Source organism: Sparus aurata, chromosome 15, assembly GCF_900880675.1.
Source record: "Sparus aurata chromosome 15, fSpaAur1.1, whole genome shotgun sequence".
In the NCBI taxonomy this organism is placed as follows: Eukaryota; Metazoa; Chordata; class Actinopteri; order Spariformes; family Sparidae; genus Sparus; species Sparus aurata.
Window position 1 is genome coordinate 9,489,538 of NC_044201.1, and position 27,962 is coordinate 9,517,499.

General features: G+C 39.9%; 1 protein-coding gene across 3 annotated transcripts; it reads right to left on the bottom strand.

Moving 5' to 3' along the window:
* col21a1 (collagen, type XXI, alpha 1) lies at positions 1-27,456 on the bottom strand. Of its 3 annotated transcripts, XM_030441392.1 has the most exons (29): positions 27,104-27,452; positions 21,484-21,611; positions 20,724-21,284; positions 20,274-20,439; positions 19,968-20,196; positions 17,682-17,852; positions 15,994-16,071; positions 14,800-14,883; positions 13,560-13,622; positions 13,073-13,126; positions 12,919-12,972; positions 12,757-12,810; positions 8,106-8,159; positions 7,969-8,022; positions 7,832-7,885; positions 7,408-7,461; positions 5,723-5,767; positions 5,564-5,617; positions 5,406-5,459; positions 4,336-4,389; positions 4,169-4,240; positions 3,775-3,810; positions 2,558-2,602; positions 2,071-2,103; positions 1,842-1,988; positions 1,648-1,702; positions 1,370-1,561; positions 1,212-1,289; positions 1-1,061 (listed from the first exon to the last, which is right to left on the bottom strand). In XM_030441392.1, exons 2-29 carry the CDS (start codon positions 21,578-21,580, stop codon positions 874-876), a joined length of 2,880 nt encoding a protein of 959 aa, XP_030297252.1. In that variant the 5' UTR covers positions 21,581-21,611; positions 27,104-27,452; the 3' UTR covers positions 1-873. The 3 variants fall into 3 exon arrangements, 2 of the variants coding, with proteins under 2 accessions (XP_030297252.1, XP_030297253.1); XM_030441393.1 differs by lacking the exon at positions 21,484-21,611; XR_003986888.1 differs by lacking the exons at positions 1-1,061; positions 1,212-1,289 and having other exon boundaries at positions 1,475-1,561; positions 1,842-1,984; positions 27,104-27,456.
* Positions 27,457-27,962: the final 506 nt, after the last annotated feature.

Genomic DNA, 27,962 nt, shown 5'->3' on the forward strand with positions numbered 1-27,962 from the left:
CTTAACACATAACATAATAACATTACAAAAGCTGTTTACGACATGTCATTTCTGAAATACACAGTTATGACTCTTTTATAAATAACAATAAAATACCTGCTACAGTAATGAAAGGTAAGCCTCTTGAACATAAGTGACATTAAATCTCGAATTAAAATGTCAGCATGTTCCTAGATGGTGAAACATTTTCATCAGATGGAATGTGTATTGTAAAAAAGGGGAAAGTATTAATTTATCTTGGGTAATACACAGTAGTAGCTGTTGAAAAAGGATGCCGTAAAAGGGTTAAGGGCTTAACAAACTGAAGACTTTAAGGAACACGGGCTTACAGCAGCTCATAATCAGCTACAGGAAATCAAACTCACAGTCTTGTGCTAAATATGCCAATTTCAGACACACTTTATGGTGAAATAATTCACTGAACATGGAATTTTATGTATTCTTTTGAACGGAACATATAGCACCCAACCAATGTGCAGTGAAAAATGAGAAAATGACATGCAACAAAGCAACACCAGGGGGCAACATGGGAAAATGTACCAGCCACACTGGCCAGAGGGAGATCCAGACATGCATATGCGATAATTCTAGGTGTTCAGATAAGAGGCATTAAATTGAGCCAGTTATTATTCCTCTTAACACCACTAGAACCTCAAAGCATGTTCAGAGAGACATAAATAATAATACCAAACACCAAGGAGAAAATGTGAAGGGATCTAGTTCTGTTGACTGTCTGAGATCACATAAAGGGTGCTAGCAGAGGTCCGTTTTGTTTCCACGACAGAGAGAAACTGTAAAGATGAGATCTTCCTGAGAATGGCTGTTTGTTCCACATCAGCTCCAGACTGGTGCCTGTAGTGACGCTGCGTTACGTCAATAGTTTGGCCCTTTGCTGTAAGGATCCCGCCTCATCATGCTACCATAGCACATGGATGGATCACACACCCCAGGCTGACCAGGGATGCCAGGATTACCATGTTTACCCTCTGCTCCATTTAAACCAGGGGATCCAGGCTTACCTGGAGGACCTGCCCTACTGTATCCCGGGGGACCCATTGGACCTGTGGAGATGAAAATACTACTGAACAGCTCAAAGGAACAGTACACAGAAGTAACAGGTGGCATTAAATATCAGAAATCTTTATGCCGTGTCTAATCAGCTTCCACATTGTTTTCTGAAACTGAAAAATTACCACAGGTGTTAAATTTACCTGGAGGCCCAGGTAGCCCTTGGTCTCCAATGGTGGTTCGACCAGGGTTTCCCTTCTCACCATCAAGACCTGGCTCTCCTGTAAAGACAAGTGGACATTCTTGAGCATCCTGCAAAACAGCCTTAACAACATACTGTTGGCTCTGAAGCTGGTTTTACCTTTGAGCCCATTAATACCGGGGTGCCCTGGCCGACCAGGATGGCCTGGCTGCCCCATCGGGCCACTCATTCCAGGAAGACCTCTGAGTCCCTGGGGCCCAGTTTGGCCTGGAGGACCAGGAGATCCAGGCCGAGTGTGACATCTGGTGCAGCCACCCTGCTGGTTGCCCAGCATTAATAAAGGCAGCTCCGCTAGGATAATTGACAAGAAAAAGACTTGAGATGTGTTTTGAAAATACACAGAAAAACGTCATCAGCCTGTCTCTATTGTTACTCACACTGTAGAACCTCTCTGCAGATTTGCCGAATATGATTGTCCGACATTATAGCTGCCTGGAATAAAAAAGTGATGGATCATGTGGATTTTCAGTGACAGTCTGCTCCATCATGTTAGTCAATATCAGATATAACATCATAGTAAATCATCAATCATCAACATTAAAGGTGTCAGCACAATGTGTGGCACACATACAGATCTTCCTTCAGGTCCAGGTGGGCCAGGTGAACCTGTGTCCCCCGTCAGCCCTCGGGGCCCAGGTGGGCCTGACTGACCCGACTGTCCAGGCAGTCCCATTTGACCTTGTTGACCCCTCTGTCCCTGGTCCCCTGTTGACCCTTTCTGGCAAAATACCACCCCAGTTAGCAATACACACAGTGGTTAAATAGAGATACCGTGATCAATGCCTTTTAGCTAAACATACCTCTCCTTTAAGTCCCATTGGACCAATGGAGCCCTGTCGATGAAAATCAGGATCAGTCATTATACTAGTAAATATTCAGAAAGAAGATTCCTCCAACAAGGCTGCACAATCCTTAAATGTTGATATTTTATGTCAAATAGGCCTTCAAGAACTTCAGGGAGTAGTAAAACATTAAAAATTAAATGTGAAGCAAGATGAAAATCGTCTATATAGAAATAGAAATTACATATGTATTGCACCAAGAGCTTCAAGAAAAAAATATTTTGTTGCTAAGCCTCAGAGTTAAATTCAGAAGTTGAGAGATGATTAAAAGTTTTTAATAAATGACCACATGGTGGTGCTATCCACATTTAAAAGGAAGCTACAATAACAGACATGGACTATTCTTAAAGGAAGTGGTGATACATTGTAAATTCCAGGTTAAGCTTAATTTGCACAACAACAAAATAATCTTCATCATTCAACAAAGCTGATGAAAGGCACTCACATGTTCCCCTGGTCGACCATGCTCTCCTTTTTCACCTTTGATTCCCTGGGAGGAAAATAATTCAATTGATGTCATGAAAGCATACAAATTAATCTATGCTGCTTGTGCAGTGTATGGTATGGTAGAAGTACTGCAGGATAAAACATCTACCAATGGTAAATTTTGTAGCTGTATTTAGGGGTGTTAATGTGTTCTAAATGCAACACATTAACACCCTTTAAGTTTGATTACATAATTATGATGATCATGCTTTCCAGAGATGACTTTGTGTTCATGACTTGAAATTGATTCAGTTCGGTGTAATGGAGAAAACTCTGTTGGAAGTCATCAGAGCGGCAAACATCCAGTTATAATTCCAAAAGACAAAATGCAGCTGACACATCATCATTTTCCAGACCCATAGTCAAATTGATATCATTATTTCCACTGGAATTATTTTTAGATAGGGGGACATATATATGTATATATATATATATATATATGTATATGTACCCCATATGTATATAGACATATATTACATATATATGTATATGTACCCCTATCTAAAAATAATTCCAGTAGGTATGTATTTTTATGTTAAATGAATTGAGAAATCTATTTATTTATTGATTGATTTATATGTTACAAATATATTGCAGCATATATTGCTGTACCGCAGCCAAGGTTACCAGCTGTAGCAGTGTTATTTTCAATCACACTACCTTGTTCGGTATGACCCGATCAGAGGTATGCCTCTGATTGGCAACATCCTGCCCGTTAATCCGTATGTGCAACTCTCATCAAAGATTGAACAGAGGAATGATGTTTCACTCAGGGGCTCAAACGGAGTGTTCAAGACACAGTGTGTAAAGGGACGCTGGAGCAAAGAAATGAATGTGTTTTTTGAAAATTAAAGTATGTAAACTTATTCTACTAGGACCCCCAAATAAAAGTATGAAACTGAAAATTAGCATAATATGAATTGAATTCATTGGATGAGTGCAACTGTGTGTTTTGTTTTTTAATCAAACAGATAGATGGGAGTGATTTGTCTAGTGTATCTGAATCAGAAATCTGATGCTAATAAGTTACACTAATTTTTTAATCTACAGCTGGTATTGTGCTATAAATCTCTCAAATTGAGTTGATAGTCCCGATTAGTTTAACAAAGGTCAAAACAATCACAGCATGGTATGCTTGTGTAAGTAAGCATTGATGAACTTTGTCTCTTATCTTACCATCTCTCCTTTGTCTCCTGTTGTTCCTCTTTGTCCCTGATAGAAAATGAAGATGCAGATTAAAACATTTTTGTATATTTAATGGCGGAAGAACAAGTTCCAAAAAATATTAGGAAAAGTAGTGCCAGAATACACCCTTGTAGTTTGTATCACACAGAAAACACCTCACATCTGGCTTGTTTAAGTATCTTTTGCATAAATGTCCAAAATTAACACAGAGTAAGCAAGTGTTTGGAAAAAAAACGTCTATATTTCTAAGATAGGGGTTGATGTTAGTCATATTGCTGACACAGAGGTTATAATATCTGAGACAGGGTAAATACTGACAATTGAATGAAAGTAGGAGAGATGTCAGTGTTACCTTACTGGTAGAAAAAGATTATAGTAGAAATACCTTGCTGCCCTTAAGGCCTGGCATGCCAGGGTGCCCCGGCTGACCTGCACTTCCTGGTTCTCCTGCAATCCCCTTTAATAGTATTCAGTTTAAAATCAATCATTTAAAAGAAAAAACACTTTGTCCACCAGACAGGTTCATATTAGATTATTTAAATGGAAACATACCGCAGGCCCTGGTTTTCCTTGTATACCTGGACTTCCACCTTCGCCTTTATTACCCTTGATTAAGAAATAAAACACATCTTACGTTACAGAAAACACAACATCCAAACCACATCATACTGTATCTTTGACTGGACTGCAGCATATTTTCATGAGGTCTTGCAGCTTAATATTTAATTGTGTCTAGTCGTCTGCTTTCTTTTCCAGTTGAACAGGACTCAGTAATTGCAGTCTGAAGTTCAGCCATGAAATCAAAGTATTGCCTGTCCGTCCATAAACTAGCTTTTCACTTGTGTGCCATTTACCAATACACATTGGCTTGTTAAAGACAGATCAGCTAATGAAAAGTGATTAGGAGACAGAGCGTCCAGACCAGAAAAGCAAAGACTGCTTACATTTCCAGTAAAATTCCACTGACGAAAGCAGTAAGGCCCGCTCATCGCTTAATTTAGTATCGTAGTGCGGCCAGGAGATCGTTGTTACTTGGGGTAAAGGGTATTTTCGAAATACAGTGACCAAACAGAACATGACGTGCAGCTGACCCAAGCTGCTTTCTATTGATTCCATTAGCCTCTGTGGTTAGAAAGCTTAAAAGATTTTACTTAATCCAAACTGATGACACTGTGCACTGAAATGCGTTTTGCATAGGCTGGACGATAATGGGCTTGGGAGTCTGCTTGATGTCATGTAAGATCACGGCATTGTGATCCGTCGTACTTGTTAGCAGCTGTATAACTGTACAACATTGTGCTTGGACTCAACTTAAATCATGACTTGGCTCGCCCTTCCGCTTGTCGGTTGCTAATGCCAGCTCGTGTGGATTGATCCACAGTATTGACTTTACTGGGTCACAGTCTGAGCTGGTGTGCTCACAGCCCCAGGGATATGGAGAGGGATAAACTGGCTTTATATTAATAGCACAGTTTATCCATATTAAAGACTGTCTTAAATCTTTTTGATGTCTGTTGGTAAGATGAAAGTCAGTCTTCACTTCTTTTAGCTCCATTGTAGCTTTGCACTGCAGCTGTATGAAGAAGCTCAAAGAACATTTTCTAACAAGGACAAAAGATTACCTTGGGTCCAATTGATCCTTTTAAACCAGGTGCACCAGGTAAACCCATCTCACCCTACAGGAAGAGAAAGAAATTGTTTGGGAACTCTTCAGATTCAATATGAACAGTTTGGCGTGCATTGAACCTTTACATGAGTAGTCCAACAATAATTAACTCACAGGTGCTCCAGTCGAGCCTTTGACACCCCTGAGTCCAGGCAAACCAGTATCCCCCTTAAATGAGTATCATGTCAGAATTATCACACAGTGTTGCAAGACCATTGATCCGTTTAGTTTTCATTTACAATAGGTGCTTGTTACCTATAGGCAGGAGCTTACCTTTTGTCCATCCATGCCTGCACTTCCTGGCAATCCAGGCATACCCTGGGAAAAAGGAAACAGATCATACTTTATTGCAGATCAACATATTTGATATTGCCAAAAAAAGAAAAAGAATAGCATGACATGGAATTGTTTGTAATGTTCCTGTGTGTTCATCAGTCCAGTTCTGATTAATGTGTCAAATATGTATTGGCATTATATACTGCTTGATGTTTACAATGTTCAGTAGAAATAACAAAACCATATGTTTTCATATGCAGTGTTTCTGAACTGAGAGTGGAAACAAGTTCCAGTTTACTTCCTTTGACAGTGAAATAATTACTTCATCATGTCAGTAACCATTGTAGCCAACTGCTAAATAAAACCAACTGATTGAGCTGACATATTGCACCCAGAATGTCTAACAACATGGTAACACTCCCCAGTTAGGGTTTTTCTAGTTGCAAACAGGAAATGTGTGGATACATGTTTTGGGGGCTTTTTGAGCCCAAATTCTTGCTATTAATGATTTTGCTAATATTATTACTCTGAAAAAAGAATCTTTCATTTCATGTCCTTTAAGCTATGTCGCTTTGTGCAGAAATCTCTGCCAAACCGTAGGATCCTTGCATGAATCATATAACCTGCACTTGAACTGTGCATGTTTTATTTGCTGATAAATGCAATAATAGAAGAAGTAGTTGGTTTTCAATTTTCACTGAAAAAAAAAAGCTTATGCGGCTCAACACTACCCTGGAAAGCCTCTTTAGTTTTTTGTTTTAGTTATTTCTTTCTGAGATAAATACTTGCAGATGCCTAGTGGTTGCCTCAGACTGAAGTTTGAGTAACATATGTGCATAGTGAATAGATTAGACCACAGGCATGCAGAGAGACGGAAATATAGATAGAGCCACCCAGGCAATCGCACGTAACCTATAGGTGAAGAAATCCCTGTAACACTCAGGTGTTAACTTCATCTTGTTTTAACTTGAGGAAGTACAGTACTAATCCTGTCTCCTTGGAGACATTGCAAACTCTATTGTTCTGGTGGGGGAAAATGGCTTACAGCCTTGTGGAGCAACTGACTCATCTTTGTGTAGACCCGTCACAAAGTTTTGGACCACGCTTACAATCATGATCAGTGGGGTGGCTTCCCAGTTGAAACACTTTCTTCCTTAAACAGATTTGCCAGAGCACCATAGCATTCCCTCGACGGGTTACTTTCACTGCCTTCGATTAAAGCCCGAGCCTGCTCGTTACATAACAGGGTTATCCTGGGATGAACTACAGGGGAAATACCCCTTATTCACTGGCTGTCAGGGGTTCTCTCTGTACTGCTGACAGAATGTGAATACACTGCAGTCTTACAACTCTAACAAACATTTTGATGCAACACTGCCTGATCCATAAAGTTAGCTCTTGTACAGAATCTAAGTCTTCTGTAATTTACAGCATTATTTCATGTCAGCTACAGTTTGTCTGAGAAGAACATTGTAAACCATAATGGAAAGAACCACATGCATAAATTGCTTTCATGCTTTCCTGAAAAGTTTAAATCTTGAATCAGTATGACAGTATGTTATAAATTTCACTCATGCACAATTTGCATCAAATCCTCAAAGATGTAAAACAATAGTAATGGCTCAAATGACCAACAAAATACCAAACATTTACAATGAGTAATGTCTTTGATTATGACTCACAGGATGGCCTTCCCTCCCATCCACACCAGGAAACCCACTGGCCCCAGCTTCTCCCTGTATACATCAGGGAAACAAATACATGAATCTATTTAATTTTCATCCAAACTCCTAGTGATGAGCCCTACATACACATCGCTGTCGCTTTTTACATGTCATATTGGATTCATTAAACAGACATCTATCTAAAGGATGAAAAACACCATTGATGTTCACAAAATATGTCAAATGTGGTTTGGAAAAAGATAAGGGTGTCCCCCACTGTATGACTACATTTCCATGGTTGCCAAACATCAACAACACAACTTCTGGTAACAGCAAAGCCTGTTCAGAATGCACACCCTTAGCAAGCCTCATGCCTTTATTTTACTCCTAATCCTGAATGAGATTTGTAGCGTACTGCCATGCACTGTCAAAACAAACAGACCTTTTCACCGGGTCTTCCTGGAAATCCATCTTTTCCATCTCTCCCAGGTTGGCCCTGAAATCAGAGGGAAGGATGTTACACATGAATATAATGGCACATAATCCCTGAATTTTATTCTGAATTGTTTTGATACATACAGATTCTCCTGGATAACCAGGTGGCCCAGGAGGTCCCACACTTCCCTTTTCACCCTGGAAACACCACATCATCCAGTTAAACATGTTATATTGCTTTTGTTGTGGTCAATGACTGAACTTGTTTTTGGTTGCCTTACCACTTGACCAGCTTTTCCCGGTAACCCTGTAATTCCTTGGGATCCAATTGAGCCCTGAAGTGAGAAGATTTAGGTATGATCATTAGATGCAATCTTAAACAAGTTCCTAAAGTCTGTGGTCTTACCTGACTTGGCTTATCTGAACTTTCAGACAGCGGTTTGACAGGATCATCCATCTTCGTCAGTCAGATCAGAAGGCTCAGCTCATACAGTGTGGAATAAAAGCACTTCATATACTCAATGTTAAGTCTGCACAGTCACAAATATGCAGCCAGTGTTTGACATTAGTCAGCAGTGGTCTTGTTCAGGGGGTAGACGATACATTTCGTAACTATTTGGACTGAAACTTCAGCGGGTGACGTGTTTCATTGCATCATTCTTTCTTTTAAAATTGCACTGTTGGACCTTGAAGTAGATGTTACTTACGTATCTGTGGAATACTGCCCAAACTTGAGGGAAAGATGCGTCACTGTTTTATCAGATTTACTGAATAAGAAACAGCATTTGGAACAAGGCGGGACATTACATAATTTATTTCTCAGTTTTTGCATAAAACAATGCAAATTAGGTCACAAGGCAACAAATGACTGAGGCCAAATTACGTATTTATCACTGGCTGGTTCAGAGACTTTGGTGAATGACAGCATTTTTGCTGTGGCTTCATTTGAAACAGCAGACATGTTGGTCGAAGTGTAGACAGTTTCTTTAGTTCATATTAGCTGAAGTCAATATTCAGTGAACAAACAGGTGCCAGAAACATGTTTCCATGTTCCACTGATATCAAAACATATCTCATAAAATTTTTTCTCCAGCTGTGGTTGCTACAGTTCTGTTTGCTAGTGGAATTTCAGTCCAAAACAAATGAGCTACGGCAAAAGGGATTTAAGAGGCTTACAGTGCCACTGACTGGAAGTGCTGTGGCTGGGGCAGCAAAGCTACAGTCCTGGAAGACAAATGATAACCCTTGTGCCTAATTTGTCCTTGCAAATGACAATGTCACGCAGGAAAACATGGGCAGTTGTTTACATAGGTAGTGTGAGCAATGACAGGTGTGTTTGCACATCTCAGGTATACAGGAAAACCTTCTTTCAGTATACAGATGCAACAAGGGGCTTTGCTCACTCCCGAAGTCAGGCTATATGACTCAATGGCACAGACTGCATGAACACGTAGTTAGTAATAAAATGTTCCTTTAAAGGTGATGGATGATTGTGGTCATGAACCAATATCACAGACTGTGAATACACAAACATAGCTAATTTTTGGTCTTTCTTATTCTTGTGTCCTTGAATTTTGTACCTCTGACCTAATTTAGCAGACATCTAGTGTTTCTGTTCTCTAGATCCTATGCCAGGAAAATGAGACTACAGCCACGGGTGGTCTTACAATATGGAAACAATTTGGAAAGGTAGATGTAAATGTGTTTATATCCAAAGAAAATCTCATTCTCTACGAGATTAGGATTCCCTCCAACTTTCAGAGTTTAAGTGCCTTGCTGCTAGTCGAAGACCTCAAGATCTCCATTCATTGTTCTGTGGTGCATAGATCTTGGATTTTGGATAATTTTTACTTGGCTCCTACAAAGAATAATTTAAAGTTGCATGGTGAATGATTCCAGTTTGAATTGTGGAGGAGTCAAATGCATCTGAGCCCTTGACTTTTACATATAAAGGAGAATGTTTTACTTATGAAAGCAGCTTGATTCCATTGATGACAGTGTTTAGTCAGTCGGTTGGTCATTCCACCACTTTGATCTGGAGTGATATATCTCAACAGTGTTTACGTGGAGTGTGACAAGCTTTTGTACAGGCATTCATGGTCTCCGAATGGATTGCCATAATGGTTGGTTCAAAATAAGCCATGGTCACCTCAGGATGAGTTGTAATACCCTTGATGATGCACTGGCTTTGCATCAGCAACGATCAGGTGAAATTTTTATTATGTCCAGTATGTTGGTTTATGACCAAATATGATGCTTTGGGCTCACCGCCAGTCTAGTGGCTCAGTCTGAATACCAACAAGGTGTTGGCTTTTGACAATATGGGAATGAGACCCAACAATCAACAACATTTCTCCGGAGTGGCTTGTTTTGCATTCAAAGAAGTGATGGAAAATTACTAGCAGTGCACCGTCTGGACGCTCATCTCGTCATTCCTGATGCCTCAAACAATTTCCATTAATTAGATGTCTTATTGTGGGATTTTAATAGACCAGTAAAAGTCATGGTTCTTTCATGTTTAGATTATAACTGGAAATGAGATAAGATTCATTGTATAAGATACAATAAATCTTCAGTGGGGCAATCTCCTGTTGTGTCTTCGTGTTAAACTAATCAAGGAACTAGTAAAAACTCTCATACATCCTGGACATCCTTAGTGAAGCTGGAATAATGGGACATATGGCACAGGAATATTTGCTCCAGGTGCTCATATGTGTCTGCAGACAGCTGTGACAATTTTCAAACACATGACATTAACAACTTGGATTGTTCTCTACGTCAGCCAACTGGCAGCACTCCCCTGTGGGATGTAATGACAGAGGTGATGCAACCTAGAGAGGATGAATTACCTCACTGTACCTCAAAATAACACTCAATGCGAAATGTTGTTCAAATTAACCTCAAAGTGATCAAAGCCAAGAGAAAGTTCTGCATGAATCTGTAGGACTGTCAGGCTAATGCTCAATGCTGCTGTGACTGAGTTTGAGGTCTAAAACCTGCTGAGCACAAACTCCTGGACTATTAGCGATTATTGTCTCAGTTTGCTCTGAGGGCTCACTGTGGCAGCCGACAGATTTAATCTCACAAGTGCTTTGTCCATATGCTTTTGCTGTCTTCCAAATTGTTATCCTGAAAGCTGTTACTCCATGCAGCATCAACTGCATGTAAGTTTTTTTTTCTAGTCTGTGTGACTGAAAAGTGTGAGAGGCAGTTATCAAGCTAACTAGTTTGATCATGAACCAATAGACAATTACAGCTGGGTCAATAAATCAAATGCTCTGAGAAAGAAAAAATAACAATCTGGTGCCTGTGGATGTTGCAGGCCTCTATTTTTGCCTGTCCAAACATTTCATTGAGTTCAAAAGACAAGTTTTGATGGCTATTCTGCCTATCTACCTACGTACCTGACTACCTGCGTTAACTCTGCCTGGCACTCATTCCATATAATCAAAATCTTCCACACAGCTCGCCTTGAGACATTTCTCTTCGTCTTGCGACAGAGATTGCTAAGGCTAAGTGAGCTAGTTGTACAGAATGACAGAGAAATCGCAGCCTAAATTACTCAGTATTAACATCCTATCTTAACAACAGTGAACACGATCACTAGCCATGTTAGTTTTCGACATTTATTCTGATAATTTTAGATGTTTTCTGACATGTGAATGAGACTTGAGACAATGTCTGAAATGTGTTGCACTCACAGTAGACCGACCCTGAGCCTGTCATTCAGCAGCTGAATCCAGTTAGAAGAAAGCAGACAGCCACGGCAAAGAGCAGTAACAGCCTCTTCGGACTGAAATACATTCTATTTTGCTTGTGATGTATGACTAGCATTCATCTGAGTTGTTAATTTATGTATACATTTATAAGAATTAAAAAAGCTGAGAGAGCTTGTTGAAAGTAGTGAACTAGCCATCAACACATATCCCAGCTGGCCACCTAAAGCTCAAGTCTTGACGAGAGGAGATGGGAGTTTTTGGTTGGATATTTGCGAAATGCATCTTCCTCTTGCTGGTTTCTACAGTATTACCAACCCTAGCTTTAAGCACAAGGAGATAACAGGCAATCTCATCATCTCATTTGCCAGTAATGTTATCGCTCAGTGTTGTGATGCCACTAAGGCAGATAACATTTGCCTGCTCATCTCTGTAATTGACTTGGGGTATGCTTCCTTTGAGCTTTGTGGAGGAACAAGCTGAAATCGTTTGTTGAGCCGAAGTACAATCCACCATCACAGCACACAACAGCGACTTGTACGAGCGTGGAGATGTACAGTATGAAGAAAGCACAGTAAAATGGATGGCTGAACTGCAAAGTGCCAGCATGGTAGGTTTTACTACTGGCAGTGATGTTCAAGCTGTGTCGCTGACTCTGCCTGCATTTTCACTTGGTTGCTTATTTTCAGGTAAGAGAAAAACAAGGCAGGATGTGAAACATTCAACAAGACACATCTCTGGCTCCCTAAAAATAGCAAATAGAGTACAACAGCTTGAGCCTTCTAAAGGGCAGAACAAAAGTTAGGAAATATGAACAGATTTAAAAGCTCTCTGGTGGCCTTCATGCTCTCTGCAAAGAGCTCTTGTCCCACAGTATAGAAGTTGTATTTTCTCCTCTCCCAAGGGATCTTGCTTTATATTCATAACATGTGGTTTCCAGAGTGATTGATGCAACGATGTTCAAACGGCTCAAGTTGATGTGTTTAGCAGGGATTTCCTGTTAATCCTACATTTGATCTCATAAAAACAAGATTTACCTTGACGATTCAAAGTGTGCTTTGTCCTTTTTAATGACCACTTGTTTTCCTACGGAAAGCAGCTCTCTCTCAGCTTTGGTCAGTCAGCAAGTTAAATTTTAGTTTCCCTGTATAGAACATCTGGATATTATATTATCAAGCAGAGATGAAGTAACCGTGTTTGAATAATTAATCAGCACCTTCTCTCCTGGTTTTCCAGGCGGTCCTTGTAATCCAGGCATACCCCTCTCACCCTGAAAGAACAAACGGTCAACAAAATTGACTTGTAATGATCACAAATTAGTGTTTCAGCACAATAATGAAACCGACTGAGCTACAAATGTGCTATTGAACATTCCTACCGAAACACCAGGCCTCCCTTGCTCGCCTTTGTACCCATCTGGCCCACGTGGACCCTGACAGAAGTAAACAGAGGTAACAAAGGAAACCATCTTAAAATTTAAATCCCTGATGATGAATTTAATGTACAAGTATATTAGGTGAAATTGTCTTTACCTCTACTCCTGGTGGACCTGGCAGCCCTGGGCTTCCTCTAATGCCAGGAATACCCTTCACATTAAAACAAAAAGACAGAAGATACACACATGTGGATAAACATTTGAATATGTGCATGTCCTCTAAGTGGTCTGAGGCTGCGGGGTGGATTCTTTCTCTGCATTTTTGATCATGCTGTACAACATGTGGTTCACTTTTGGATGCTTTTCATCACAGAAAATCACCACCGTGCTGCCACCAGTGGTAAAATCAGAGATGTTTGTTATTTACCCATTGGAAAAATAAGTAAATAAGTACATTTACCACTGTGTTTAACATTCTGAAGCAGTCTTGACCACATAGAATTAACGAGCAGACATTTTCATGACCTAATGGATACATTAACTCAATTGGTTTTTGGCGTTATCTGAGATGGTTACTGTGACTGCTGCTGTGTTTTTGGCATTTATGTTCTGTATGTTTGTATATTGAACTATGTAGTACTCACAGGCTTACCATCAGCACCAGTAGGTCCAGGCTGACCAGGTTTGCCAGCGTTTCCCTGTTCCCCCTAAAGAAAATGGAAGAAAGTCTCTCAATCACGTGTAACTGAAACAAGTTTTTCGTATGTGTTCAGCAGTCGCGCCACCCAGCATAAATCCATTTAAAACATCTCTGGTAACAATGTGCTTTCTCAGGCAGTGAGTGTTGATTTAATTATCCATAAACCATGCTGAGCAAGCTGGTTCATCTAATGTAAGATGCTCTTGGGCCCTCTGTGGGGTTATAAGGAACATCTGCAAGCCAGCAATGGTCCCAACATTTTGGATCTATTAGTAACTGTAGTAAAAGCATAGCGGTGATCTTATAAACACAAACATGCCCGAACCCATGTAGGTTTTATTAACAAAGAGTTTTGTTGCTAAGGTAATATCTCTCTGAGGTACTCGTGTAAATGCTTTTATGACCGGAGCTATTATTTGGTTGATGCCTTATGATCAATAAAGACGGAGACGTAGGTTTTATTCCCTACTTTGGTCATTTTCCATTCTAGCCAGTGTTTATCTTAGTCAGAGGTCTGGTTTACTTTATGCAAACAGTACAGTATAACAGGGTCTTACAACTCTTACCATAACTTACTTACTTGGCAATCTGCCTAACTTGAGAATAGAGGCCCGTTGATACATCTATACTTTGTGAAACTTTTTAGCTGGTAACTGTATTTAAGAGATGAATGTGCTAAAACCCACAAAGCAGTGTTTGTGCCATTAAGGACATTCGTGTTTACAGGCTGTAATGAGTGTAGTTGGATTTGACCTATTGGTAAAGTGCAACCTCATGTGTCAGGGTTCACATAGTTTTCCAACACAGAGAGCCACATTTAGACATCACCAGGGAATTCAACACACATTTCCTCAAGGCTAAGCTATAAGAAAAGGGAAGTTTGTGCATTATCTCGCAACAGAGGCCATTTAGTCTCTATGTCATTCCTGAGTTTACACATAAACCAAAATTGCTAAAGATTAAGCTATTTTTCTATGCGTAAAGTAAATATTTAACTGACTGAACACAGAGGAGCCGTTGAGTTCTGTGCCAAACCAGGAACAGACTCTATTATCAGAAAGCTCACAGCATAGTGTGTGCTTGGAGGCTTGTTTTCAGCATTAAGTGCTGTATATACAAAAAAAAGACAGAAGAGTAAAAATAAAAGATCACTTCAAGAGAAAACTTTCTTTCAAATAACTGACCTTTATTCCTGGAAGTCCAGGAGGTCCAGGAGGACATGCACAAGGTTCTTGAGTTGGTTCAATGTAATCAGCAATGCTTGAACACTGTAACGAACAAAAAGAAGCTCTAATAGATAATAGACAAAGGCATACTTGAGCACAAATCCAGTTTTATACATATCATATGTAGATTGATCAGTACGTCATAAGACAAAAATCTAATAATCCATTAATCACTTTGAATAATTTTCTAAGAAAATAGTCTCTGGTTAATGCCTCTCAAATGTGTATAGGTGCTGGTTTGTTTTGTCTTCTATGATTGTATCCTGGATATCTGGGGTTTAGGGCTGTTGGTTGGACAAAACAACAAGTGGATATGTCACCTCGAACATGTTTCACCATTAGAACACTGCAGGGTGTTCTAATGGTCACTTAGAAAATTAGGAACCATAATGGTTAAATGTTTGTAAAGTTGACATAATCTAATACTGAAATCTTAAGTGTTTTCAGGTTACATTTAACTTACTTAGAAACTATTTATGTAAGTTAATCTTTACATCGAATAAGTAGGTCTATTTCAAACGTACACTTTAAGCTGGGTGTCTTTCTGTTTTGTAATCGTTGTGACATTTTTTCCCAGAGAGGCATCTGATCCTCCAAACAACTTTGTGATTACATTGGGAACGAACCATTTCAAAGCACACAGAGAGGAAAGAAGCAGAGGTAATTGGCAAGCATGTGTAATTTTAAGCTACTCATCTTGTCTCTTGGTATTTTTATTTTACAGCACCACATTAGGAAAAGTAATTTGGCGTGATCCTTCTGGTTGTAGCAAATTCTAAGCCAACAAAACAATGAACCACTGCTTTACAAACACATTTTGAGCCAGCAGACGATGGAAAAAATACACTGAGTGCAGAATGTTTGAATCTAAGCCATCGATCCTCCTCCAACAAATGATTTTATGCATAAACAGATGTGACTTAAACTGAATATGCTGAGTTTACACTTTCACAGCACAATACTACAATAGACTGTACTGATGAAAAAGAAGGCTAGAATCATTTTATGCCATGCAGTGCGAGCTGTGGAGTTAACTGATGATGAAATTGCGCAGTGCGTTTCAGAGCAGAAACAGATGTAGTTGGACAAGGTGCGAAGTAGGTGAGAAGAAGATTTATCTTTGTTGCTCGCCAAGCCGACTCTTCTACTTACGACTCCAGGTATTTCACATGCAGTCTCTCGGTTGTTCTGCTCAGGGTCACAGTAAATGCGAAGTTTCTGTATTTCAAACTAAACATGAAGGGAAAAAAGAAAGGATATGAACCCTTTTGGTTGAAACACAACATCTGCTGTTGGGAGACAACAAGCTATGAAAACACACAAATAACATGGGGGTAATTTTGCAACATTTAGTTGTTTTATCAGTGCTTTGCCACCTATGAATTTAAATGGCTATTGTATAACTATAAAAGGAAAGATAAGTACCCACATTGAGCAGCTACGTGTTGCCAGACCCCCCCTCACTGTTTGGAAGTGCTCTGCATCTACATCATACTATTGTTCGGTCATTTTGTATTTTGTTGATGTTGGTGGTGAAATGGCTCCAGATTGTCCCATAGATTGTTTCAATTCAGTTACCATGTGAGCAGATGGATGATCCTCACATGTGATTTGCTGTATTATCATTATTATTTCAAGCCTTGAGAAAACATAAGTACGGCTGCATGATTGGGCGCATTAATCAGTCTTAAACAATATGGTTTACATTTTAGTAATGGCAATGTGGCTTTAAACATGATAAAAATGTTTGATCTGGTCTCATGGTTCGTGCCCATTCAATGTTATTCAAAAATTGCGTTGTGGTTGTTTCTGGTGTAGAATCTGTTTCCAATTACATGTGTGTTTATCCAGAAATGATAGTACATAAGCACATTCACTTTGTTAAATGGCTTCAGACTACATGATCCTTGTAACAATGGATCAGTGCACACAATAACATTTACTATCAAGCTGTGGCTCATATTAATTTCCGCAGCTATAATGATGTGGCCACATACTGGCTGGCATAAGAGATGTAAATGTCATGAATTAATTATGTCTGTTGTTTCTGTCTTTTCAAACAAAGGATTGTTTCTTCCTCTCATATTATTTCTTATGATACATAATGCCGTTAGTGATTAAATTATGCTTTGTAGATATAATCACACACAGCTAGGTGTGCGAAGGGTTTAAGTTTAGAAATTGTTGCCTTATTTGATTATGATTTATTTTACATGTATTTTATTTCATTGACCATCACTATGGCCAAAAATGCATCAATGCCAAACCTGCTTAATTGCTTACATGTGTTTAAGGTGTTTTAAAAGGTCAGTTTGTGCTATTGTTTCATAATAAAAGGTGCAATCATCATAAGAATAAAAAGCATGCATTGTGCAGCAGTTATTCTTCTTTGCCATGTCGTTATCATGACATTAAAATGTTGTTTTATGTTTCCAGCAATGTATTTGCATCCATGTCCAAGAAACTGCAATCTACATGGCTTTCTGCAGAGTCAATTACAGCACAGCACAATTATGATTTATAACAAATACAACATTTTGGTGCAAAATGTGCCGACTGAGACAAATTAAACAAAGATTAATAAGACCGTGTGGAGAAAAAAGCAAATTTTTGCCAAGGATTTATTATCCAAGGAGTTAAGCATGTCTCACAGGAGGCAGCAATAAACTGTTCAGTAATGTGTGATGCCGTTTAAAACATATATCAGAACAGAGTTCGCTCAGCTCCTCATTAAATACAACCGTTCCCTCTTTCTATAGTCAGTTGACGTACTGCTGGATTATTTCTCTGGGAACCAAACAACATGCATTTTCTTAAAATACGGTTGTTAATAAACTTACTGGCACGGTCGTTTCCTTACTGACATATTTTCCAACTTGGGTTTTTCCATTGATGAAAATGCCAACAGGAGGCTCCAGGGACAGGGTTTCCAGTACCAGGTCATCAACATAAAGAGTCACATCCTCTTCAGTAACCAGCAACCGCAGCTGGTGCCATTTCTCATCAAACAGCTGAATTGAGCAAAGACGAATAACAGGAAATAGTCATTAGTATCATGGTACATCAGTGCAGTGTACTGTAATAGACACTAAAAAACAACCAATAAGATAGTCTATGCTTCGGAAGGAGTTGTTCATGTGTTATAACCTGGACAATACAATATTATGAAGCCACAGTTGTGAAGCAGCCATGTGACCTAATAATGGCAGTTAACAGTTAATCCTCATGGTCTTAAATATAGTATAGTCTTTAGTTTCCTTTGAGAAACAACAGTTTATATAAATGTACTGCAGTCTTTCACTGCATTAGAGAGAGTCTTTAGCCTGTCTAAAGGAGTATAATTATATCTCACTTCTTCAAGTGCAAGGACATAATATGCCAATCATGCGCAATGGCTTTTTCTTTTGTAAAGGTTAAATAGACTTCTGGAGCTCGACAGGCTGATACAAGCCATATGATGTGATAATGGGAGGATTAGGGTTGATTGGTTACATAACAAGTATTATGTGGTTGAAAGAAAGAAAGAAAGAAAGAAGCCTCAGAGGTGTATTGATGTAAAAAGTTTCTGTCAGAGTTGCACTACATGAGAAAAATAAAAGAATAATTTAATACTAGGTGACTTTTACACTTCAAAATGGGCGGCTGCCATACCAAAATGTACTACAAGAATTCATACTAAGAATCGACGGCATAAATGCATGAATCAGACTAGTAAAGGTGTACTCCATCAACTAGGCGTTGTACTTTCATAAGGTTGGGAGACTCACAAGAGACAGATTCAAAGTCAGATCAATAGAGGCTGAGATATTTCTTTATTACAGGCAAAGCTCTAAAAATGCTGGATCATGCATTTCCCATAAGGCAACTCAGCAGTGTCTCTTTATTTGACCCTTTCATCCTACAAAACCTTTGAAACTCCCCAGCCTTCTGTTTAAAAACCCTCAAGCCCAAGCAAAGATAGCGACATGACCAGGGTTTTTTTTCACAGACTAGACAAATCTCCTACACATCAAAATGTTCTCATACCTAAGTGACTGTATAGGCCAATTTCCAATAACTCCCAAAGCAATAAATGTGACTCTTACCAAAACGACATAGCCTACCCTATATGACCTTTGGAGAATACCAGTGACAGCAGTCTGGTTAGGTTTCAGCACCAAAAGTACTTGGTTAGGTTAAGGAAAAGATCATGTTTTGGTTTGCAATGAAATAGATTACACAACTTTTAAGTGGAAGTTAGAAGAAGTCTGTGTTGACTTTTTGTTTCCCACAAGAAAACAAACAGCAGTGTCCTGGGTGAAGGTCTGCATGTGCTTGACACATCCATTTCTGTCAGCCTCCTCCATATGCAGACTCTTTATGCTCTGTTAGCTGACCTTTTCCTTTGCTGCCTCTTGGTGACTGCTTATACTACAAACACAAGATGTCGACACAAACAAAAATGGGTGCAAATGGGTTGCAAATATGGGTCTTAATTTTCTTTCGTTGTGGACGAGCTCTACTGGATATGTGAGATTAGGTAAACACTTGATTTTGAGAATCAGTCTTGCCAGGCTTCATGCAATATGGTCGACCCACATTGGTTCAGAGTTCTATAAGGAAATACTGGCAGCTACTTGTGAGATTTAGATGTTACTACAAACAAGAGAATCAGCTGTTAGTTTTGAATCCAACAACCATGGCTTCTAAAGATTTTAGTGTAGAAGCTGCTACAGCGTCTTCTGTGTCAGAACTTGGAAGCATTTCTTCAGAGAAACATCACCCTGCAAAGCTACTGATGGCTTAAGCAGGAGTTTGATTTACCAACAAGCTCCTGCTGGTAGCTACTGCTGTTCTGAATGGTTGAGGTTAGCCTGTGATCAATGTTGATAGACAGGTTGTCCATCTACTCACCTGCCAAGTATTTCTTTAAAGCACCTGCTCTTTTTCAGACAGTTTCCAAGGACAATTTCCCAGATGGTTCTCTATATTAAACCATCTGGCGCATCAGACTAAGGCTGTAAAGATCTAGAGAGGACATTATGGGCTGAGCAGTGTTCTCTTTGAAAAGTAAACTGATATTAATGTATTAAATCTGAGGAGTGGCCTTTTAGGACTATTTCAAAAAGGTAATAATGATACTGTACCCTTGCTGTCTGTTGTGAAAATGTAACCGTTTGAGTTCCACTTGGTGCTTTACTGGTTGTGGTGAACATGACAGTGCGGTCCAGTCCATTTAGAGTCACCGCCATCTGAGGTCTTCCATCACGAGTCTGTATTCTCCACACGTCCCACTCTTCCATTGCCACTGATCCTTTATACCTCAGTGTAGCCACAAAAACATATGAGGGAGGCAGTCCATCAGGAAAAAGGTTCCTACGTGACCACATGTAGAAGTCAGTGAACTTGTAATTACAAGGTTGATGATCAAGAGGGAAAAGCAAGATGATTACCGTGTAGCGTCACTCAAGTCGACACGAGATGTCACTTCATAGGCCTTAGTTCCATAAAATGCGCCTTGTGTCTTCTTTGCTTTTTTGGCCAAATTGAGATGCATCAAAATATCAAAACCCTTCTCATCACGGGAATTAATAGGAATTCTTGTTGGACAAACAGTCTCTGCAATAGACAAACACAATGAAATAGAAAAAAAAGACAAACATAATGACAAAAAGAATCACAGGAGAATAATGGAGTAGTATGAAATAAGGGACACCAGTGATCCTGCAATGAGGGTAATATTTCAGTTGCCAAGACCACAGGGATTTAAAGCTGCCAAATTCTCCAAGCAACAAGGGAAAGCAAAGCCCTATCAGTTGTACTTCCTAGAAATCTGTTCAGCTAATCCCAACAGTCAAGTAATGTTTCCTTAGAACAACACTTTTAGATCAGCAATTTCTTACCTTCACACAGTTTCTGTCGTATGACCTGTATGATCCTTGAAATTGCTTTGTAGTCCTCAACAGAGAAGACGTAAGTTGAAAATGGCTTGTTTGCAATGTCCTTCAACTCGGCCTCTTCTGTCTCAGATCCAACACCAATTGCAAACAGAATTACTCCTTTTTTCCTTGCTGCCTCTGCTGCTTTCAAAACCTCATCTTGAGACTTCCCATCTGTGAGGACAACAGCAATTCTGGAGACGCCTGCGGGGCCACGCTCAGAAAGGCCAAACAGTTTGTCTGTAGCAAACTTAATGGCTGTCCCTGTGTTTGTGTTTCCCCCCATGTACTCAATGTTCTCCATAGCTTTGATGAGGTCTTTGGTGGAGGAGTGCTTCCCCAGAGGTATCTCTAAAAAGGGGTCATCGCTGTACTGGACGACTCCAACCTGGGTAAACTTCTGTCCAATATTGAAGCTTGTTGTTATGTTGACAAGCCATCGCTTCACTATCTCAAAATTGACATCTTCAACACTCCATGAGCCGTCTAGAATAAAGACCAAATCACATGGTGCGGTCCTACAACCTGAAGCAGACAGGAAGTAAACAGTCAGCGGTGTAAAAGCACTGGTTAAATAGATCACATTATATACGTTGGAATAGGTAAAATTAATTTAGACTACATTAAAATCACCTTTGCCAGTTGTATGCATTTGACAGTTTTTTTAATGTATGGACAACAAGCATAACAAAGTGTGAGAAAATGAAGACAGAAGCACTCTTACTTCTTATGTCTTCATCTTGAGCGGCACTAAACAAATGGAGAAGCATGAAGCACAGGCATCTTAAGACACAATGCATGGATGTCGCTTTGTAACCCATTATGCAGCAGTACCAAGTTCCAATTGTGCACCTACAGGGAAAGGGAAAAACATGCTTTGTATTGCAGGGAAAAAGAAAAGGACAATGCAAGCATTTGTGACATGTGGTCCTTGTGTTATTCTTGCCTTGACAGACGGTAATGCCAGAGACCATTGTTCATTATTTAACTGTTTCCATGAATTGAGATGTTAAGTTCCCATTTATTGTGGCTCATACTCTCCAAACGCTTTGAGGTTATAATCTTACAGCACGACTCTTACTACCTGCACATTCACACATAAGTAACTATAAAGGGTTTTTGCTCTGTTAATGAATCATTCAAATATAAATGATTCAAGCATTGTTTAAAAATGCGAATTAGCAGCATTTGTGCTTTGAGGTTGTGGTGTCTCTCTAAATGATGCACCAAAATTGATAGATGATAGTGATCTTATTAAGCCTGTATGGATGTGTAGGACTGAAGCACGATGACAGGAAGACCATGCACAAATTCAATCTGTAATCATGTGTTGTGATACCTTTTTCAAAAATGTTTTACATATACATTTATATTGTTTTTGGTTAGGTTCAGTGACTCAGGTCTGGTCATAGCCTGCTTGATGCATATGATATTGATTAATACGAACTGTACAGGACAAAGCTTTAGCGTTTTGCACCAGGAATTGGACACAGTTTCTTTTTTTGGTTTTTTCATCAACTGAGGTGTGCCTTTTGCAGAAGCCTGGCAGGATAGACATTAGTACAGAGGAGTGTGCACATACAAGCTAACTTGGTGCTAACAATACTGTATGCCAAATGTCAAAATGAAAGAGAAAGATGCTGAACAATTAATATGAGAACTAAATTGTCTGGCCTTTCATGTTTCAATCCGAAGGTCCAACATAAAATGTAACTATTTCCTTCTTAAAATTAAAACCGATCATTACATTGTTTTTTGGCAGCTTTTACATTTTAGTCAAATTATATTAATCTAAAAGCACAGACATTGATAGGCGACTACATACATGTACAATAACAAATTATTGCGGGGGATACTTTCCAGTGTAGGTAGCCACATGTAGGTGACACAAAACTTCCGAGCAAAATAATCATACAAGGTACTAGCCATGTTAAGGACCGTTAAAATGGCAGCACTGGTTGTTAACCACTACACCCTGGATATCACATAGTTGTATGTCACGGGTCACTGATATCCCATTGGATATTAGCAAGAACAATAAAAACACTGACAAGTGAAGTAAATAACAATAAGTATCTTGCCAGGAAACCTTGGTTCCTGGCATTCAATGTGGATGCCACTTGACAGAACCCCCCACTCAAACACAGTTGCAGACCAAGTACACCCCCTGATGGCTATGGTGCTCCCTGATGGCCAATAAAAGGATCTGTCACCAACGCCATCGTGCAGGACACCACAAGATGATCTAAGAGGTCCTGTGACCATGCCTTGACAGGTCAGAGCCAAGTCTGATCCAGGATCAGGCCTCCATGGATTGGACTTGTTCACAGACATCTCACTAATGCCTGATCGGATTGGGTTCTGGGAGTTTGGAGGCCAAGCTGACACCTTGAGCTCTTTGTCAAGTTACCTGGCTCCATTCCTGAGCAGTTTTTCTGATGTGGCAGGGAGCTTTGTCGTGCTGGGGGTCCAGTCCAGTGTTTGGGTTAGTAGTGCATGTCAAGTGTCATCCACATGAATGCCAGTATCCAAACATTCTGTCAGTGGTTTTAATGTTGTTGTTGATCAGTTTATAAATCCCTACCTCTCTCTGCTACAGACACTACTATCCACAAATCCCTAATTCACTTACACGTTCCATTAGTTATTACTCTGAACTCTGCATCCAATCTCTATGCAGCACACTCTATCTTTCCAGTCCTGCTGCACAGACTCCACCGCCTCTGTACACCTAAGCATTTTCCTTTCAAGCCTCATCTACCACATCCTCACATGGCACTGTCAGCTTTACAAAATAAACAAGTCTCTGAACCCCTGACCACAACTACCCTTACACACGTTCTCACCATTTCCTGTGGGATTATCAGCTGTTTCCTCAAATCTGTTGCCATTTGCCAATCTCTGCCCACCCTTGGCCCGAATACAACATGCCTGCCCAGAAAAGCTCCCCTCCTACACTTTTCCTCTCTCATCTCAAATTGTAATACCTTCCTTCCCATCCCCGGATGAAGTAATTTTAACCAGTTACTGTCACATGCTGCTAAAGCCATTGAGTAGTTATGTCACCAGGTGTGTTATTCATGGATTAAGATCATTTTACATCCTGGTAAAATGTTCCAAAACGTTGGCAAGTCTGAACATAACTGAAACCGACATTTTGGGAAGATGTTAGTAAAACAATTTGTACATGTGATTAATCTCTTTTGGTGTGCCTCCATACTTTTCAACTCCCTCCAGCTCCTCTTATTTGCTCTGCCGACACAGCCTTGTTCTGACGTTTTGCCCTTAAACCATGCTTTATCTGACTGTTTCACCTGACTTGACTCAAACTGTAATGATTTCACTGTGCCCAGCCCTAAGGCTCCAAATCCTACACCTGCACTGACTGTGTGGCTTACTGCTTACTGACATGTCTCTGCTGCACTCCAATACAACCTCAATGTTATGTGATTGTCAGATTAAATGTTTTTATCATTATCCTGCAAAATATCCCATGAGAGAGTTTTATTGATCTGGCACCTCCATCAGTACAACAAAGCACATTGGCAACTTTTGATTTTTTTTATGTATTTAGTGATACAAATAACTTTATTAAAGTGAGGGGGAAAAGTGGTTGAAGTTTTCATGAAAGGACTCCGAAACTACGGGACAGATTGCCATGAAATTTGGTACTTAAGTCCATGTTTATCATGTATCCTGATGGATTACTCATCGGTTCACAATTTCAATTAGTACGATACATTGGTTTCTGACCAAATGCCTGCAAAACTAATGATATTTGCATACTTTGTGCTAATGCTCATGTGTTTTATTGCAAATGCTAGCATGCTAATATGCCAAAATAAGATGGTGAACATAGTAAACATTATATTTGCTAAAGATCATGTCATGTCAACATTGTCATTGTAGGCATGTTAGCATGCTGACGTGAGCGTTTAACTAAAGAGGACCATTTTTTAGTCATTTGAACAAATTATGAAATCTGTTCTCATTAAAATCCCATCAGATTTTAATGAAGCAACATCAAGGCAAGTGCAACACATGACACAATGCAGAGTTTGTCCTTTAACATCGAATTAATGTCAAATACAAAACAATGGCATGTTGCATGGCATGTTTATTTCAGTAACAGGTGAACACTTGTATCATTGCATGTGCTGCAAACAACATGTAGCATTATAGTGGAGTACAGTGATGGTTATGTTCATGCTCATGGAATTAGAGATGAAATGAGATATTAAGAACCGGGTGAAACAATGAAAAGAGTCGTTTACATTTGGTGATAATCAGCTGGAGGGTTGCGTGTGAGCAAACAGACATTATTTATGTTGTTTCTGTGGCTGCTCTATCAAATTATCTTATACAGTCGTTTCCAACATATGAAAGAAAGAAACTGCTGACATCCCAAAAGGAAGAAGTTGCAAATGAAGACCAGATATGCTGCATACAATATAAGAAACAGGACTTGTGGAAGGAATTTGATAGGAAGGAAATGATTGTGCACCCTATTATTAGCTGTTTTTTGATTGCGACATGTGAAGGTCAACGAAACAGTGGCTGGGACATAACCCTTGGCCTCCCAAATGCTGTTATTACTGTGCAGCCAATGAAGGGTCACACTCTTTAACATGACTGCCTTTTTCCACCATGTAAACTCAGTTACACAGTCTGAGGAGGCGTTAAGCTGCCATAGTTGTGCAAGCCGTTTTCTTCAGAATTTTTCCCCACTAGAGAGCTGGAGGAGTTTGTCGGAAAACCCCCTCACTGGCAGGGTCCAGCCAGGATGACTTTCCCCCCGACTGACTTTCCCCAAACTGAGTATTTCTACACCTCTGCTCGAGCCACATGGCATTCATTTACACCATCAGACAGTGAAATTCCGCCTGTGGACTGTGACCAAACACATGTAGTCATGATGAAGGGAAGCAACCTTCATCCAGGAATAAAAAACGCAACATTACACGTGCTAAGCTATGATGCGTAGAGCTGGAATGCACACATAATGTAGCAGGAATAACAGGTGCACCCCTGTCGCAGTATCACACTCCATTAATCCCTGATCTCATTGAGACAGCTGAGACTCTTTGCAGCTCCAGGTTTTTGTGATGGTGATTATAAAGTAAAACATGGACATAAAAGACTTTGAAAGAAGATGTTCTAGCTTCAGATAACTACCACATGACGTTAATTCTCAATTGGGCCCGTTGTTTGTTGCAGTGCTTTGCAAATTCAATCAAAATTTATGTGAGAGTCCAGAACTGATCACACTTTGGTTCCAGCTGGATTTGCTGTTGAGGAAGCTGCTGAACAAATTTCTTCTCACATTTCAGCAGATAACATTTCACTTGTTCAGGGTGGGCGACACTGAGTCATAACACAGACATCAACCACGGTATCTGACCACAGATCTTCTGCTCAACAAGTTATACTTCCCTTCAAATTACAATTTTTCACTTGATGAAAATATATTAAAAGATATTTTTCTGTTTGTTTTGTGCCTCGTAGTAATGCAGCCACAGGGTTTAACTCCACCTGACCTAAAGTTTTCTGCTGTAAATTTGGCAAAAGGAAGTTGTTCCATTCCAGGAACAACAACTGCTGTTTAGCATGAACAGTTGCCAAGACCACAGGGATTTAAAGCTGCCAAATTCTCCAAGCAACAAGGGAAAGCAAAGCCCTATCAGTTGTACTTCCTAGAAATCTGTTCAACTAATCCCAACAGTCAAGTAATGTCTTGTAAAACACTAACGTATACGGTGTCTTATCACTTTTCAGCCAACATGTCCAAGATGTGGTGAAGGTATTTTCTTTTTTGGTCACAAAGATTCTTTTTTCTTCACGTACATACAGTTCCCACTTCTTTCAGTACAATACATGCAATGCCGTGCTGCATTGGGCAGTGTGCTGCACAGATTCAAGAAATATGAAAGAAATGTCCTTTTTTTACGAGACGTGAAAATGGCCAGGAAAAATCTAGGGATGATTCCATTCATTCTTTGCATAACAGCAGCACAAACAAGGGACTGATAACTGAGCCTAATGTCTTCAATATGTAACTGCAGCAGCACAGGCTGGAGGACACTAGAATAAACGTTGACACAGTACTAAGTTATTACTAATCTGAACTGTGTTCCCACATTATAACACACGCCACACCTGAAAATAAATGAGATACACTAAAATCAGCTCAGCAGGTTTCCTTTAAGGATCATCTACAGCCTCCATCGGTTCTAAATTGAGCTGTCTACTAATTAAAGACAGTTGCATCTGGAATTGAATTTATAAAAATTCTGAAATACAGCATTTTACCTCACAAAAATGGAACAAAATCAAGAAAAAGTTACCAGTAAGCGTCCAATCCCTTGAGTGAATTCCTGTTAATCCTCTCATCGAGAGCCGGCGATCAATACTGCTCCCAGCCCTGGGTTTACACAAACTGAATTTCAGGAGAAGTGCACATGTTTCTCTGCTGAATGAAAGCCTGCCCTTTCCAGCAAGTCTCTCTGTCTCCTCTGTTTCTGTCCTTCTTCCTCCTCTCTACCTCCCCCCCTCACTCCGGACTTTTACTGGCCTTCAGCCACCCTCAATTACCATGGGTGGAAAGAGAAGCAGATAAGGAGAGCATGAAATAGTGAAGCAGACAGCCCATCTCTGACAGTCTAAAAGGAAAATAGTAGTAATGAGAGCTAGTCTCCGTCCAAGTCTTGAGGGTTTGGATCGTGTGTGGGTTGCTAGGGGCATAACCAGAGAACATGGAGTTTTCTGGATGCACGACAAGCCAACGGATCAGCCAACAAGCCTTAGGGACACATTTACTGTACTGTTCATGGTACCTTCGACAGGACCCTAGGCTTCAGCAATGCGTTAAACTTCTCCTTTCTGAGTTCCACTTCATCACCCAAACGGACAGCAGATTATGTTCTACAAGTCAGCAGCGAACAAGGTGTGAAGAGCTACTGCTTTGCTTTTTTCCTGCACGAACAGCTGGAAATCGTTAGAAATGCAGAGCTGAATATGCTATCTGTAGAGCAGGCAGATCTCAGTTTGATCCACTGTAACAAGTCCTATCATGTTTGTACTCAGTGGCAGCCTGCTCTGCATCAACTAAAGACAGCCTCAGTGTTTGCAGACTCAACTGCTCCCAAACGCTTTATAGAGTGTCAAACCTTTACTGTACACCGCTGCTTTATTTAGAAAAAAAAA

Coding starts and splice junctions, on each gene's coding strand:
- col21a1 (XM_030441392.1), bottom strand. CDS start 21,580: ATGGGTTACAAAGCGACATCCATGCATTGTGTCTTAAGATGCCTGTGC. Junction 4,241..4,335: donor AAGGAAAACCAGGGCCTGCG/GTATGTTTCCAT, acceptor ATACTATTAAAG/GGGATTGCAGGAGAACCAGG. Junction 1,562..1,647: donor CTGCAGAGAGGTTCTACAGT/GTGAGTAACAAT, acceptor CAATTATCCTAG/CGGAGCTGCCTTTATTAATG.